This window comes from Idiotropiscis lumnitzeri, chromosome 1, assembly GCF_059441095.1.
Source record: "Idiotropiscis lumnitzeri isolate Australia: NSW breed Sydney's pygmy pipehorse chromosome 1, RoL_Ilum_1.0, whole genome shotgun sequence".
NCBI lineage: Eukaryota > Metazoa > Chordata > Actinopteri > Syngnathiformes > Syngnathidae > Idiotropiscis > Idiotropiscis lumnitzeri.
Window position 1 is genome coordinate 4,553,931 of NC_142391.1, and position 16,138 is coordinate 4,570,068.

Sequence of the window (16,138 nt, forward strand, 5' to 3'; positions counted from 1 at the left end):
CCAGTGCATTGAAGACAAAACTGTCCAGCAACAAATGTCATATTTTTCATCCCCTGCGTAGAATACAAGTATTAGTGCCGTACTGATGGTACTGCCCACAGGTTGGAAAGCTGCGTGACAACAAAAACTGTTTCAGACAACAAATGGTCAAAAGAGATTCATTGCATTTCAAAGGGACAAGATTGTTTAAGATGCAAGTGTTTTGTGTTACGTTACAAACTGAACTCGTATCTCAAGGCTAACAATTTTGGGTCTGAACACTGCCCCTGCACCACAGGTTTCTCGTGGTACTGCAACATTTGATCCGTCACTCACGGAACATAAAGGAGCCTTTAATTGGGGTTCTTGAAATTTTAATGATTAATTTGGCATTTCCACAACGAGACGGCTGCGGACGTCCGTAGCACCAAAGCGGGGATCGTCTCGACCTAATATTATCGTCACCTTGCTGATTTCAATAAATAGAATTGAGAGAGTCAAGAAAAAAAAGTGGCATCCTACTTGACTTACGGTGCAGAAGATTTTGCAAAACCTCCCATGTCGTTTACGAGTGGAGCGTGGCATCACGCGACCCTCCTTGTCCTCCGTCAGCTAGCTAACGCTTGAAAGTAATAATAATAATATGAGGAAAAGACAGCGACAAACATCAGTCGCTCAGCTCCAATGCTTTACTTTAGTTCCTGAGTTTTGTTGATGCACGCGTGGACGTGTTTCTAGATGTTGGGCAGGTGGTAGTTGAACTTGGTGAAGTTGTGGAAGTACTTCTTGGTGTCTGGAACAGGGAAGATGCTGCTGCCCGTCAGCTGAGGCAAACACTGACAACCACAAGCCATAATGGAATCAACTTCAGCTGTTCATAAGGTCATTCGGCGATATCACATGAGAGGGAGTGATAAGAATAGAAAATATTTTAGTTTTAAAAAAAATCTGTTAAAACAACAGAATTATTTGTGTCATATTACAGTAAAAATATATATATTTTAGTAGTGTTTCAATTAAAAATGCTTTTATTTCTTTATAGATTTTACAGTAAAAATATATATATTTTAGTAATAATTCAATTAAAAATGCTTTTATTTCTTTATAGATTTAGTAATATATTTTTATTTTATATTAACTATATTTAATCTCAATAAAATGTAAACAATTAAATGGATTCTAATAGCAACATGTTCTATTGAGCAATAACATTTTGTTGAGCAACAAAATGATATATTTTAGTATTTAAAAAAATATATATTTTAGTAAAAAACAAAATCTTTCCCCCCAATTTTTTTCCTTTTTTTCTTTGATTAAAATAATTTATATCTTAATATTGCAAAATTATTAAGAAAGTAAACAATAAAAATAGTTTACAATACTACAGTAACAATTTTGAGTAATGACATTTTGAGTAGTAAAACTTGTATTTTAGTTTTTCTTTTACATTTTCTATATTTTTTTTCAAATAAATGTATTTTTTTGTAGTTTCTTCTTGTTGTAAAAAATATTTAGTAATGTTTTTAAGACAAAATATTTTAATATATTTTGAGGAAAATTGTTATACTTTTGTAAATATTTTCTTAGTTGGTTTTGAGATTTTGTCACAAGTAAAAAGTAATATTTCTTGCTTAATATCATTATAAATATTTTATTTTAGTATTTATATCATATTTAGTATTTTTGTACATTAGCAATATCTCCTTTTTGTTTTTTCCGCAAAAGAGCGTGACTTACCCCGGCGGGCATGTGTTTGCGCTGCAGGCGGGTTCTCCTGTTGCCATGGCGATCGTGCCCCGCGTTGGCGTGGCTCCTGTGTCTCAAGCTGTCAAAGTAAGGATGCTGCAGCAGCTGCTCGCACGCAAGACGCTCGCTCGGGTTCATACGGAGGCAAGCCTGACGACAACATTGACACGAAGCACATTTGTTGACTTTAAGGAATAAAAGTGAGATAACACATGCTAACATTTAGTAAATATCAATTTAGAAAATGATACAACAGGTTTTTAAGTACACAAAAATGTATGCATATATAATGGACTAAGAAGAAATCAAGCATATTAAATACAGAAACTATATTGAAATAGACTTTTAATTAAAATAAATAATCCATCCATCAATTTACTTGCGAATGCTAATGTTGCCGTTACCTTCATAAGACTGAGCGTCTGGTGGGAGAGGTTTGGATATTTCAGCTCCAGAGGTTCCTAACGGGTGAGGGTGTTTGAGGGAGAGAATATGTGTTCAAACTTGTCACTAGACACAAAGTGCGCAAGTTTTGCCGTGGCTCGGACCATCTGTTGAGGTTCCGGGATGGAGAGGCCGTGGAAGAATTGATTGGTGCTGAAAATCTGCTGGTGGCGACCAATCAGATCTCCTGCAACATATACATGCATAAATATTTTGAAATGATGATATTTTCAATTTTATTTCATTAAAATGTCTTCAGGGATATTTCGTTTTTTACTAAAAATTCTACTTTTGTGTTTTTATTTTAAATTAGTGAAATATTATATTTTAGGAATTGTGTGAATTTATTTTAGTCTCTATTTTGTGTTATTTTAGTGAACCTATATTTTTACAAAGTAAAATGTGGTTAGAGTTTTTGCAAAACTTTATCAAATGTATTTGTATATCTGTTATAGAAAAAATATTTTACAAAATTCTTGTTTTACAACCAAATATTTTTTTAAATATATAGTCTGTCATTGATAGTTGTATTTTATTTTAATCGAACAAACATTTAATTATTTGTTCCATTATTCGTTACACATATTTTTATAGCATATCTATCCACGGGTGCGAAATTGCATTTATGCGTGGTCCACTGTGACCCTTTTTTGCACTCTGATATTTGATTAATACACGATAAAAGAAACAAACAAAAAAATTAATTCTAAAATAAAAAAACAAACTAAAACAAAGCCATTTTGAAAAAAATAAAAAACTAGAAAACATAAAAACTATTTAAAGCTAACCAAATTTCATAAAAAAAAACAAAAAGGTAACTATAATTTAAAAAAAAATAAAATAAATTGTTATTTATTTTTTTGTAAAAGTGCTATTTTAGCAAAGCTGACCAAGGGTTTTGCGGATCAGGTAGAGCTGGTCCATGTCGGACTTGCCGGGCCACAGCGGAATGCCGGAGAGGAGCTCGGCGAAGACGCAGCCGACGGCCCACACGTCCACGGGGGGGCCGTACTGCGTGTCCCCCACCAGCAGCTCTGGGGCACGGTACCAGCGCGTGGCCACATAATCCGTGTACGAGTCGCACGGCCCAGCTAGGTGCATGCCAAAAGAGAAACAGGAATAATCAATGCAAAATTAATTCACTTTTTTTTTTTTTTAATTCAGTGTATTACATACAAAACTGTTACAGGTACAGCAAAAGTAAAGTTATTTTAACAATGGTAATAGTTTTCATTGTATAATTTGCAAAATAATTTAATGACAAATAATTCACAACTTTTGAATTCAAATAATCGGTTATGTAACATTGCTCATTTTACTTATATTTCTGATTTGTTTTGCAATCAACTAATGAACCTAAAAACGTGCATTTACATACTGAAAAAATAGTTCATGTTAATTTTATTATTGTCAATTTATTTGATTCCAATTAATGACATAAAATTGTATGTAAAATTTCCATTACGACTATTGTATTATTTTTATAAAACAAATGATCCAAAAAGGTTGATTTTAAATTCTTACTGTTAATTAAAAAAAATATTCACAATTCATAATTCCAAATCACACTAATTTTTTTTTGGTCAAATTACTACAGTAACTAATACTTTTCATTTCATTATTTACAACAATCAATCATTCATAACATCATGAAATGTAGACAAAAGACATACATTATCACAACTGTACAAAAAAGTTGCTCTTAATAATGGAACACTAATTATTGTTTAAAATCAATAAAATTAACCAAATTAAAAAAAATATATATATATATATATATATCGCAAAATGAATGTATGTAATTGCTTATTTCACAAATCTTTTTTTATTATTCATGAATATATAAACCATTTACTTAATGAGATAATGGAATAAAACATAATTGGAGAAAATAATAATAACATCATAATCAATAGTTTAAAAAAATGATTAGATTGATTGTCACAAAATAATTTTAGGGAATTTAATGTGATTGGCGTGCTTACTGAGAATCCTGGCGAAGCCGAAGTCGCACAGTTTGATGACATGCTGTTTGGTGATGAGAATGTTCTCGGGCTTCACGTCTCTGTGGATACACTGGCCGGGGTCAGAGAGCGCACGGTTAAAAAAAAATAATAAAAAGACGCGGGGGTCAGCGGGCGGCGTGTTTGTGCCGCCGGGCCGAGGCGGGGGAAAGGAATGCTTGTTAAAAAAGAGGAACAAAGACACGTGAAAGCGCGCTCACTCGACTTACGTTGTGCTTGTGGCAAAAGTTGATGGCCTGAAGGGTCTGCCACGTGATGCTCCTTGCCAGATGCTCAGGAACGCTGCACACAACAACACTTTCAGCAACGTTTTTTGTGATATTACAAAAAAACAAACAAACAGAGACCGAGATGAATTTCAAAACCTTTTCATAATTGATGTGGCCTAGAAACTGTCCAATTCAATTACCAAAAAAAAAAAATTGTAAAGATAATCACTAGATATGTGGTTGCAAAAGTGTGCACACCCTCTTCAATCTGCACATGTGGCTGGGTTCAGAAAAATATCATGCACGTTTTATTTAACATGATCTGATCAAAACAATAAATATACCTGGCTTCACGCATGTTGGCGCTGACTTCACTGCTTCTGCCATTTTGTTTTGATAGTATCAAAATTGTAGTATCAGATACGCTACTTTCACGTAGTGACAAGATCTCACATGAAGTCATATAAATTTATGGGGAAAAAGACTTTAAAAGTATCGATATGTGGTCTTTTGAATTTATATCTAACGTGACAGTTTTACTGCACTAGATTTTATCGAGAAAAAATTGAAGAAAATCTCATATTTGGCTCAAAAAAATATATAAATATATATAGTATATATTTATTTATTTTTTTAATTATTTTTTTCTCTTTTCATTTGAGCCAAGCATAAGCTTTTATTCGATTTGAGTACGGTAAATAGATCCAAAAGTCATGTCACGGCATAATATTTTCAAGTTGTATCATGAATAATAAACCTTGTCCAATCAGAGACGTACAACATCCTGCTCGCAGCTACTCTTAACTCGTGTGATGCCCAGCCGCCACGTTTACCAAATAATATGGATTTATTGCCGCGATCCGCACGCAGCTGTGTTGGCTCACAGGCAGCCATCTTTTCAGCGTCGTCATGGAAACAGCCACCACGTGACACGCGATTCATAACAAGGTAGGTCCCTCCCGAAAAGGCGTCTGACGGCGCCCCGCCGGCACGGAGCATCGCCGCAAACATTCCCGGCGGGGCGGGTCAGCTTCCCCAGGAGACGACCAACACAAAGGCGGGAACATACAGTATGTCACGGGGGAGATAATTCAATGTACACAGCGCCGCACCGCCGTGCTGCATCGTTCGCCAGCGGCCCAGCGCAAAACACACCTGGGACATGACGGGAAAAATGGTCGGCATCATACCAAAAGAAAAGAAAAACAATTTGAATTTGAGGATTAATTGGGAATATGAGGGGAAAAAATGTGTTGGAATTATATAAAAAAAAAAAATTTGCCGAAATTTTCCCAAAATGAAATTGGTGTAATATGAGCAATGGTTGCAGTTAAACTAAATTAAAATTTGCAAATATAGCGCCACATTAGGATTAAAAATGGTCGAAATAAGGAAATAGCACTGTGAGTTAAAGTCATTTCACAAAAAAAAAATTAAAGCAGTAATATGAAAGCAAAAACAAATAAAATAAAATAAAGTTGTAACACTCTGACAAAGTTTGCTAAAATCATAAAAATAAACTTGGAATATTATGAGCAAATAATGGCAACTACATGAAAATAAGAACTTCATAAGAAAAAATTGTTGTAACTGTTGTCATTTCATGACACGAACACATTTCAATCTTTTTTTTTCTTCAATATTATACCAAAAGAAAATTGTAGCCTTGTGAGGAAAAAGAAAAATCCTAATTTTGACCAAAATAAAGTTATAATATGGGGGGAAAAAAAGTGTTTTTGCGTTGCCACGCCCGTTTGAGCGAAAGTGAGGATCTGGTGTGTGTTTGTGCGCGTGAGATGCTGACCCTTGGGGGTGTCGGTCCAGCTCATGGAGCACCGTGTGGTCGCAGTACTCAAACACCAAGTGAAGCTTCCTCTTGCGGCGAAACACCTCGATCAGATTCACCAGGTTGCCATGTTTCAGTTGCTGCAGGGGGCAAACGCGCGCGCACACACACACACACACAGCGCACAGTGAGTCCTGGTAGGACGTCCACCTTCCTACCACTAAATCCAAAGTGTTAATAGGCGGCCATAAAGCTGACGTTGCCCTCGGCAACAGTCCCAACTCGTCTTAAGACAACCCCCCCCACACCCATCCGGGGTCCTGCCGTATTTATGGGCTGCCACTCCCACCCGCCACCGCTTGACTAATTAAGCAGAGCGGCTGACGCTTGGACCCAATACGAGGCGGCGGGCACGCTACCAAGTTGCAGAGCCCAACTGTGATTGCAAGTCACGCTCAACATGCAATGGAATGTATGTACACAATGAAGTTGAAAAACAAATTAAAAAAAAAAAAAAAATTCAATTATTACTTGTGAATTAATCAAAACACAAATACTGGCAACAAAAACAATTGAGACAAAACTGTGCAAATTTGCATTCAGCGTTTGGATGACCCCGCCCACCATATTATCTATTTAAATGTCATTTTCTTTAGAAATGATCATTTAGTTATTTATCTATCAAGTTTCTTCAAAAACTGGCAAATTAAATTATTTATTGGGTGTCAAAACTTGTCATGATGTCTTTAATCTTTTTCCCCCACAAAGATATTTTACGATATATTACGGTTACGGTCTGTTTTATAATTACTGAATGGGTGAAGATTTACTTCTTCCAAATATTAATATATATATATATATATATATATATATAAATATATATATAAATATATATATAAAAATATATAAAGCAATTTTATTTCTTTTTCAGCTTCATTGTGTACATAAGCCATTTATAGTCTATTGAAAATGTAGCTTGTACCCGGTGAAGTCTTGTTAAATATAAAATAAGTTTGCGAAAGCCAATTCTGAAATGGAATTATGCGTGTGTGGACCTTGAGCATCCTGATCTCCCGGAGGGCGATCTTCCGGATGGTGGGGTCGTCCTCCGATTCCACAAACTTCTTGATGGCCACGATCTGCCCCGAATCTCTGTTGCGACACTTGAAGACCACGCCATACGAACCCTCGCCGATCTTTCCCATCTTCTCGTACTTGTCCATCGTGCGACACAAAGCATCCGCAAAACAAAACAAAAAAATCTAACAAACAACAAAAAAAAAAAAAATTAGAGAGGAAAACAATTTATTCGACTTACGCTGAACATAGTGAAAAAAATAGCTATGAAAATAGTGACTAATAATAATGTCCTACAGTTACAAAAATAATAGTTTTAATACTTCAAGACAAGAGTGTTATTTTTAACAATACTAGGAAATACAAGGTGTATTATTTTTCCCAGAGACAAAAAAAAAAGCAGTAAAGTGTAAGTCAGTTTCCGTACAAGTTCAAATGGAGCACCGTAAAAACAAAAACAAGCACCTTTCGTTGTAAAACAAACCAAAAAATAATCTCAGGGAGTCGTGGGCGTCCAATCAAAATGCTGCACCGCTGGCAAACAACACCAACAAAATAACTCTTTCAATAAAACACTTACCAAAAATATATTAGGTCAAAAAGCTAACAAAACAACAACAAAAAAAAACATCACTTACTTTTGGGAGTGATGAGGGAAAAAAAAAAAATCTCCTGAGGTGATTGGTTGGAGAGAAACTCAAGAGGCTTCCTCCTCTCTGAGGCTCAGATGTGGTGTGTGGAAAAAAAACAAAAAAAAAAAAACCTCCCTAACATCACACGCACGCGCACACACGCAGACCTTTACAAGACCCGAATCCACTCACACCTTCACAATAAAAGACACCCGCCTAAGTACATTCAAATTGACTAGAAATGCAGCAAGCCAACCCAAATAAAAGTCAACCGACATAATTAATCAAGAGTCAAATGAAACGTACTGTCCACGAGACAAATGGAGTGGTTGCAACTGTGACAGAAATTATTCAATTTAAATTCAGAGAAATATCTCAAAACCGATACGCCAGAGGGACAAGCGTATTAGGGGGCATACTAGATTTTAAATCATCAAGTGTCAAATAAATACAATTGACTAGAGGACAAGGGGCATTACAGGGTCAAGTAAATTTAGTTCTCTTGTGTAAACTGGAGATGATCGACCAGGACCATTTATTCGATTTTAATTTAATTTACATGTCAAATGAAGGTGGCAATATAAACGAGATGCTACAATATTCAAATGACACAAACCTACAGCATTTCCCGGACTATAAGTGGCTACTTTTATTCCTATATTTTGAACCATGTGGCTAAATGCAACGATTCGGCTTTTCTGTGTATTTTTCTTTCACCACTAGGGGCGCTCTATAGTTAAAAAAATACGCTAAGTAAATCTAGATTTTTTTTCTCTTGGGTCTGTTCTGTTTTAATTAGCAAAGTGGTTGCCGTGTTAAAAGGAACCGTTTTAAGAATGTGTTTATGTACCTTTATGTGCATTCACAGGACAAAATCGTTCTGTACATGCAGTCAACAATTTTTTTCAACATAGAAAACTGCGGCTTGTGCATCCCTTTTTTTTTTTTTACTAGTCACTAATAGCTAAACTTAAATTCCATAGATCGAGCATGTGGCAAATAAATAGGACTGAGAAAATCACGTCAACTTTAGCTGATCAGACCTAGACGAGCTTGTCCTTTATTTTGAAGGCGAAGGCACCATCTTTCCTGTCTCCATCCGCCCATAACGCGGCCAACTAGACGCATCTTCCTGGTCTACCAGCCAGTCGCCGTAGCAACAACCAGGGAGGCGAAAAGAAAGAAAAGGACTCTGTGGATTCATCCGCATGAAAGCTGGAACAATGAAGACATTTAAAAGCAGTTACAGACAAAACAACAAATAAAACTAAGGGACTGGATTGTACCTTTGATGTCCTGGTAGTCGGTCGGGCCTTCCTGTTTGGAGAAGGTTGATTTGCACATTTTCCAAAAGGTCGCGTCACACTGAGACCAATTAGCGCCGCTCGAGGGAATCGGCAGAAGAGTTGCAGCCTAAACGGGGGAATTAACGGAAACGAATACCCACACGTTTGCCTCATCAACGCACACAGAAAATAAACAGCATGTTGATGACAGGTTACTTTATTTAAAAAAATAAAAATAAAAAAACACAATTTTCCTGGTCAAATGATTCAATACGGAACAAGATGGATTTTTTTTTTCTTGGGTTTATGAAGATGCCAATATTTGGCAAAATAAAATTCTGATAATTGATTATTTGGACGTTTTTACGTTTTTATGGTTTAACAAGACAAACATAATGACATTTAAACATGCAATTTTAGTTATTGTTTTCGTAAAAGTATTTTAGTTTTTATTTGATTTTGTTAACAAAAAAGGTCATTTAAAAATTACGAATGTTAGTTTCAGTTATCTTGTCAATTTTCGTTTTTCATAACTTCGGCTGGGCTAGAGCTTCAACACGCACACTTTTCCCAGTGACACCTTTCAACAAGCAAACCACATATGCGCACACCACGTCAACAACAGCTCCTTTTTTTTTTTATTAAACGAAAAAAAAACAGCATAGATTAAAACATTTCGCAAAGGGAATGCAAAGATGTTGACAGAAGCGCGTCGTCCCTCATGTTGTCGTTTTAAATTACGTTTAAAAAAAAAAAAAAAAGGGAAAAATGTACAAAAGTGCTTACACGGTGCAAATGAGAAGTTAAAAGTCGATAAAAGAGTAAAAAGCAGAGAGGGGCGGGGACACATTTGTACATTATATTCAAGATTTAAAAAGAATGGATGCCACTATGTTACAACGCAAGAAAAACCCGAAAGCTGCTCAGAAGGCTGCTGGTTATTAGGTAGTCCGACATACCCGAGGTTAATATTAATAATGACAATAAATATTGCTTAAATAACGCGCGTGGCTCAGGTGGTAGTTTTGCTCTGCTCGAGTTGGATGGCAGAAGCTCCAAGCCTCGGGGCGCTAAAGGTCTCCCAAAAATATACTCACCAGCTTTTAATGGCACTTGGAATACTTCCAAATAAGCGAAAGTAAAATGTACATAATTTTGAAAAAAAAAAAAAAAAAAAAGTTCTTAGTTGTGACCTTCTCCTGTGATGGACGTTCCTCATGGGCTCATTGTGCAGCCAGTCAGATCAACGGACACAACTTGCCGCAACAAAAAGTTCCTCTTGTGCCCATTTTTCTGGCTAAAGAAAAAAAAAAAAAAAAAAAATTGGTACTCTGGTTCCACCTGATGGATCAGTAACTGTTCTCGTGACCAGCCAGGATATAGAGGTTGCTCAGCGCCGTCGGGTTGTCCGTGGGCCGGCTCTCCAGAACCACCACCCTGAAAGAAAGTGGCGAAAAAGTACGGTTGAAAACACAAGAGTGGAATCTTAGGAGAACACAACCACTGTCAAGGAACCCGTTCCCAAGAATTTGGGAGAACATCAAAGGTTGTAAAAGTTGCTAGTAAAAGTTGGGAGAGTTTAAAGTCAACGCACAAGTTGCCCATTGTCACACTGTGCCTTGTTCATACAGACAAATATCAACGTGGTCATTTTGCCACCATCTTTTTCCCCATGTTTCTGTTTTGTGTGGAAAAAAAACCAGATGGAAACGGACGGGACCAAGGCAACCTTGCCAATCACGTCAGACTTGGGGACGGTACGTCAACTGTGTGCAATGGACTAACGAAAAGGAGGACAGATACGTGAAGAGTACCACCCCTAACTCACTTCTCCCGCCCAAAGTATGCATCGCCGCCAGGTAACTATTTGGTGCGCAAGGTCAGCGAAGAGATATCCTAGGGTACGTCTTCAGATGGTTTGAAGGCGAGCTGAGAAACTACAGCGCACTCCTCCACATGAAATTAGATAGCAGGCGTGAAGGCACGCTCAGAGGCAGCTGGCGCAGGGCGGCCGGTACCAACCTGTCGGATCCGAGGAGGCGGAAAACTCTGCTCGGGTCGCAGATCTCCTGCGTTACCTGTGAATCAACACACGAGTGTTACATTTAATACCAGTTAACAAGGTCCGATCGAAAAGGCGTGACAAAATTTAATGACAATATTGAAGACAATTTTGATTTTTCAAAATTGTTCAGCCCCACTTCCCGGTGAAAGTTTTCATCAAATTCACATTGAAGATTTCATCATAATTGAAGAATGCGATACAATTTTGTACAAGAAAAAAAAAAAGGAACAAAACAACTGTCAAGTACAAGTGTGCCTTGGGGGAGGTCGCAGCTCTTGGGGATGCATGGAACATTCCGTCAGCGTGTATGCACTATGAAGCACGACACTGTGCGTGCAAAGGGAAAAAAAACAAAAAAAAAAAACATGCTGACATGAGAGCTGGGCGGCCGATGCGAGGCGGAACGGGCGAGCAACACCTGCGAGGTGTTAAGCGCTCGGTTCGGACGAGGAGGGAGATGTGATCTGGGTCTCGGGTGGTGACGGAGGCGCCCGGCGGAACAAATGTCCATCGGAGAGCCGCTTGCCCGTGAAGGAATAACCCACACAAAAGCTGAATTATTCAAAGCCGCTCACTGTTGCGTTTATGACGAGACATCAATTTTGCATGCCCGCTGACATTTAAGAGTAAAAAAAAAAAAAAAAATCCAGATGGCAGCCAAGCCACTGGCGGTATCGCTTTCCATCAAAACAAAATGCTTCACCTCACTGCGATCTCTTGAACTTTTATTGTGTGAGCGAGACCGACTGGTGATTGGGTTCACGCTGACGACAAGTTCATTACCAAAGTCATCCGCCTCAACTGCATGGCAAAGTGTAAACATCCAAAAGACAATGCACAGGATACACAAGTAGCCACATTACATTTTCTTTCTTTCAGAGTCATGGCATTTTATTTCAAAGGGAAATATTAACTTGTTCTACCACTAAGGTGAGTTATGAGATTGGAAAAATTAAACTTGCGAGTCCAAGTAGTTTCACAAAGGAAAAAACATAGGTAGGGATTAGGACTTGCAAATTGACTATTCAATGGATGGGTCATTCGGATAATTGATTGTAAAATGATTCCATAGTGACAGCCCTAGTAGGGATTCACTGTTTATTGATTGACGACCGTGTTTTCCAGACCATAAGGCGCACATGCATGGAAGCCTCAGTAACTCTACAAAAAAAACAACAAAAAAAGATATACAAGTCGCACCAGGCTACAAGCTGCGGTTTTCTATGTTGAAAAAAAAAAATGGTTATTTACTGCATGTACAGAACAATTTTGTACTGTGAATGCACATAAACAGATTGTCAAAACAGTGCCTTTTAACACGGCAACAACTTTGCTAATTAAAACACAACAGACCTAAGAGGAAAAGAAAAAAAAAAAAGAAGAAAAAAAAAAATCAAGATTTATTTAGCGCATTTTCTGAACTATAGAGCGCCCCTAGTGGCGAAAAAAAAATCCCCAGAAAAGCCGCACCGCTGTATGAGCCGCACGTTTCAAAATCGAGGAAAAAAGGGGCGGCTTATAGTCCGGAAAATATTGCACTTTTCTTCTGCTTAAAAGTCTGTTGAATTTTCTAACCATAACTATAAGCCTGAGAGCTGCCTTTATCCACGAATTTCCTGTTTTTATTATTCTTATTTTTATTTTTTTTAACACTAACCCCCAAATGCAGAAAACTTACAATTTAGAATGCGTGTGTGTGTGTGTGTGAGATGGATGTGCCTTTAAGGGGCGTGGCCTAGTGAGTGACAACAAGAACATGACATGACATGAAAAGGACAAATTGACTGTCAGGTGGGAGTGTTTTTACCTCGTTGGATTTGAAGCTCTTGCCCTGCATGCCGTGCTTCCAGAAGGCCAGAACGCTGTCCTGCAGACACACTGCAGAGCAGAAAGCGGACGCTTTTCAAGCGGGAAAAAAAAAAGACTCAAACAGTCTGTTAAGCGGGCAACAGACTTATCTACAATTGGACGGAATTTGAGCTTTTGCCCTCTAATATCGAAAGCATCTGAAAGACCATCCGGTCCAATTACGTGTCATCCCGAGGGTGCGGAGATTTTTTTCGTCCTTACATTTGTAAATGTCAAAATGTGTTTGATGCCAAAAATGGTTTTGTTAAAAGTAATTAATCAGTGTAGTTGCCTGACGCCACGCGAGAGTCTCCTCATCCTACGTGGAGCCTCACGTTTTAAAAGTTCGTAAATACTGCATCTACGTGCGTGGTGCGCCCTGCTTCACATGCAGCGAGTAAGTCGGTAAAATCTTACCCACTGATCCGATCCCAAAGTCAAAACTGAGCTCGGACGCCAGCTTCTTGTTGGACTTCAATTTGCCTTGAAGGTTAACGATCTTCAAGTTTTCTGAGTGGAAACATCAAACACAATTGATCCCATTTTGGTCTTGTAAAGGATTGACGACGGCGAGGTCCACTTACGGTCCAAACACACCAACACGGTGTCTCTCTCCAGCTGGGTGACGTGGATGGCATCCACCTGCTGATTACCTGCGAGGAGAGATGAAATGGTATGTCACGAATACCACGGCAAAATGATCACAATATTTATAAAAAAAATAAATAAATAAATAAATTTAAAAAAAGCAACAAACCAAAAGCTCTAAGGCAGAAAGTCAGAATCAAGCCTTGTTGTATATATGAAGCAAATGTTTTAATTTATTTATTACTCTATTATGATTGTTGAAAATATTGTCTTTTAGGTTTTATGTATGTCACTTTGTCCCAGCTACGGTAGTTGTTAAAATGCTCCAGAAATTGAATACAGTTGAGGATAGAAATTTGAAACAAAAAAAACAAAAAAAAAAAAAAAAATGGGAAGGTATGTTGCTATATTTATGAGAAAAAAAAAACCCCACTAGAGCCACGAAAAAGTTGTAAAAATAGCATCTGAGTCACTCTCTTAAAGGAGCAGGACAACAATGGTATAAATGACAATTAAAGAAAAAAATAAAAATGATTAGATTTGCTGCTATTCACTTTTTCAAGAAAAGTAGTCACGAGAGGCGACAGAACAGTCCAGTTCCATCCCTCAGCACAAATCAGGTACGAAGAACTTACTGGTTCCCATCTCGGTGAACCAGGACGAACAAGAGTTGAGGTTAATGGTCTCGAAGCGCACCACCTGGCCGGGCTCGGCGCCTTGGCTGATGGCCACGCACAGCAACGGGTACTCCTGCTCGGGCACCACCAGCATCTCAAACACTTTCAGCGGGCTGGGAAGCGGGAAGTCAAAGTGCTGCCGGGGAGCGGGGGACATATGACACGTGTTGTAAGAGGTGATTTGATTTCACGTGACGTGGAACTCACCTTGATGAGCATAAACCTCTGCATGGGCTCGTACCACTGCAGGAGGACAATGCCGGACTGCAGCGCACCACACAGGTATTTGTGGCCTGTGTACGGGTTCCTCACTGTGAAGTAAAAACATTTGGTTACTTTTCTTAAGTATACTTTACAGGCGTGTGTACTTGACTAATCTTTTCCTGACTACTTTGAAGTTTTCCTCCCAACAGATTTCTGTACTTTCAATTTTATTTATTAAAAATGACTTGAAAGGTATTGGCTCAAATTCAAGGCCGCAGGTGTCAGATCCGGCCCGTCATGTTATTTGACGTTGCCTACCAAAGCAAATTGGGACTACTTTACGATTCAAGCCAATTTTTGACAGCAATTACTAATTGGCTTCACATTGAGATATTGGAAGCATTAAATGCTCCAAAACCACTTTTTAAAAATGAACTCATCGATTGTTGAACAAAGTATTTTTTATCAAGTTATTGCATGTAATAGAAAAAAAATACTTTTTGTACTTAAGTACACTTCGAGTCAGTACTAAATAGTACGTGTACTGAAGTAGAGAACGTGAGCGCTTTTGCCAGCGATGCTGCCGGGGCACATTTGGACAAGATGGACGGATAAAAAGCACAAAAGCGGCGCAAGAGGGGGGGGGGACTCACCGATGCAGCACTTGTGACAACCCTTTGTGTCGGGGATCTTGGTCGTCAAGGCGAACCTCCTGAGGGGACAAAATAGCTCTCTGTCAGCCCTGCTGAAAAGAGACCATGACGTTGTGAATTGGGCGGAGTCCACTTCAGTGCGAGCACGCTCATTTTTCACACAAGCAGCAGACAGCAGAGGAGGAGCGCAATAAGGCGCCGACTAATTTTGCAGAAGTCTAAATAGCTGACTGTCAAGACTGTAAAACCTTACCGGCACTTTGAAAGGGAAAATAATATGGAACATTGCTTGGCGATATGGAATCTTTGACTGCATTTTCTTTGGCTGGGTTTCAAACAATTAACGTGATTGCACAGCCATCACCTTGGCAGAATCTTGTCCGGGAAGCGGTGCGTCTGGAGCTGAGCGGCCAAGCCGGGTTTCTTCAGCTGCTCAAAGAGCCCGATGAGGTTGTGGGAGTACAGCTGGAAGTTTTTCCCTGCGGGGGGGAAAAAAAAAACCCCACCGCCACGGTCACATAACGTACATTTTCGAACGGATTTTAGCGAGGTTAGACGTGTGCGGCGCAACAAATGTGACGCGCGTTACCTTCTGATGAAGCCGGTTAGTAGAGTGTCAAGTGAAGCCAGGTGGGAGGAGGGTGGACAGTGTTCAAAGGACAGAAACGAGACGAGAGCAGATGTTAAGCAGGTCCGATCCCAAAGACGCGTTCATGATTTGTCGTCCCATAAACCACAGCAAACAGTGAGTGACATGTGATTCAGCCAAGTGAGGACATTTTGGTTAGACATTATAAGCACTCTAGAGAAATTTCACTTACAATAAACGCTGCGAGCAGTTACGGCAAAAAAAAAAACGTTTTCGCGACGTTACATGCTTCAAATTTGGTAGCAATCGGAAAAAAAAATCTCAAGGAATT

At 38.6% G+C, this 16,138-nt stretch overlaps 2 protein-coding genes across 10 annotated transcripts in view; both read right to left on the bottom strand.

Annotated features, from left to right (window-relative positions):
• Positions 1-10,506, bottom strand: cdkl1 (cyclin dependent kinase like 1 (CDC2 related kinase)). Of its 2 annotated transcripts, XM_088312002.1 has the most exons (12): positions 10,377-10,506; positions 9,184-9,310; positions 7,244-9,112; positions 6,207-6,328; positions 4,403-4,475; positions 4,155-4,245; positions 3,060-3,260; positions 2,274-2,356; positions 2,130-2,186; positions 1,717-1,875; positions 673-815; positions 1-601 (listed from the first exon to the last, which is right to left on the bottom strand). In XM_088312002.1, exons 3-11 carry the CDS (start codon positions 7,409-7,411, stop codon positions 714-716), a joined length of 1,056 nt encoding a protein of 351 aa, XP_088168128.1. In that variant the 5' UTR covers positions 7,412-9,112; positions 9,184-9,310; positions 10,377-10,506; the 3' UTR covers positions 1-601; positions 673-713. The 2 variants fall into 2 exon arrangements, with proteins under 2 accessions (XP_088168128.1, XP_088168121.1); XM_088311995.1 differs by having other exon boundaries at positions 1-815.
• The window catches only part of map4k5 (mitogen-activated protein kinase kinase kinase kinase 5), a 25,544-nt gene continuing 19,204 nt past the window's right edge, over positions 9,799-16,138 (bottom strand). For 5 of the 8 annotated variants that reach the window (XM_088311865.1, XM_088311906.1, XM_088311891.1 and 2 more), the window contains 9 exons: positions 15,583-15,697; positions 15,219-15,307; positions 14,569-14,672; positions 14,320-14,497; positions 13,681-13,749; positions 13,514-13,606; positions 13,056-13,126; positions 11,206-11,261; positions 9,799-10,620 (listed from right to left, as the gene is read on the bottom strand). In XM_088311865.1, coding sequence (XP_088167991.1) covers positions 10,533-10,620; positions 11,206-11,261; positions 13,056-13,126; positions 13,514-13,606; positions 13,681-13,749; positions 14,320-14,497; positions 14,569-14,672; positions 15,219-15,307; positions 15,583-15,697 — 863 coding nt within the window. In that variant the 3' untranslated portion in view covers positions 9,799-10,532. The remainder of the gene's footprint in view (positions 10,621-11,205; positions 11,262-13,055; positions 13,127-13,513; positions 13,607-13,680; positions 13,750-14,319; positions 14,498-14,568; positions 14,673-15,218; positions 15,308-15,582; positions 15,698-16,138) is intronic. The other 3 variants (XM_088311884.1, XM_088311897.1, XM_088311923.1) reach the window with 1 other exon arrangement.

Excerpts from the sequence above, each read along its gene's own strand:
- cdkl1 (XM_088312002.1), bottom strand. The coding sequence starts at position 7,411 with ATGGACAAGTACGAGAAGATGGGAAAGATCGGCGAGGGTTCGTATGGC. Across the intron at positions 3,261-4,154 it reads CGGCTTCGCCAGGATTCTCA|CTGGGCCGTGCGACTCGTAC; the intron begins GTAAGCACGCCA and ends GCATGCACCTAG. Across the intron at positions 816-1,716 it reads GCAAACACATGCCCGCCGGG|TGTTTGCCTCAGCTGACGGG; the intron begins GTAAGTCACGCT and ends TGTGGTTGTCAG.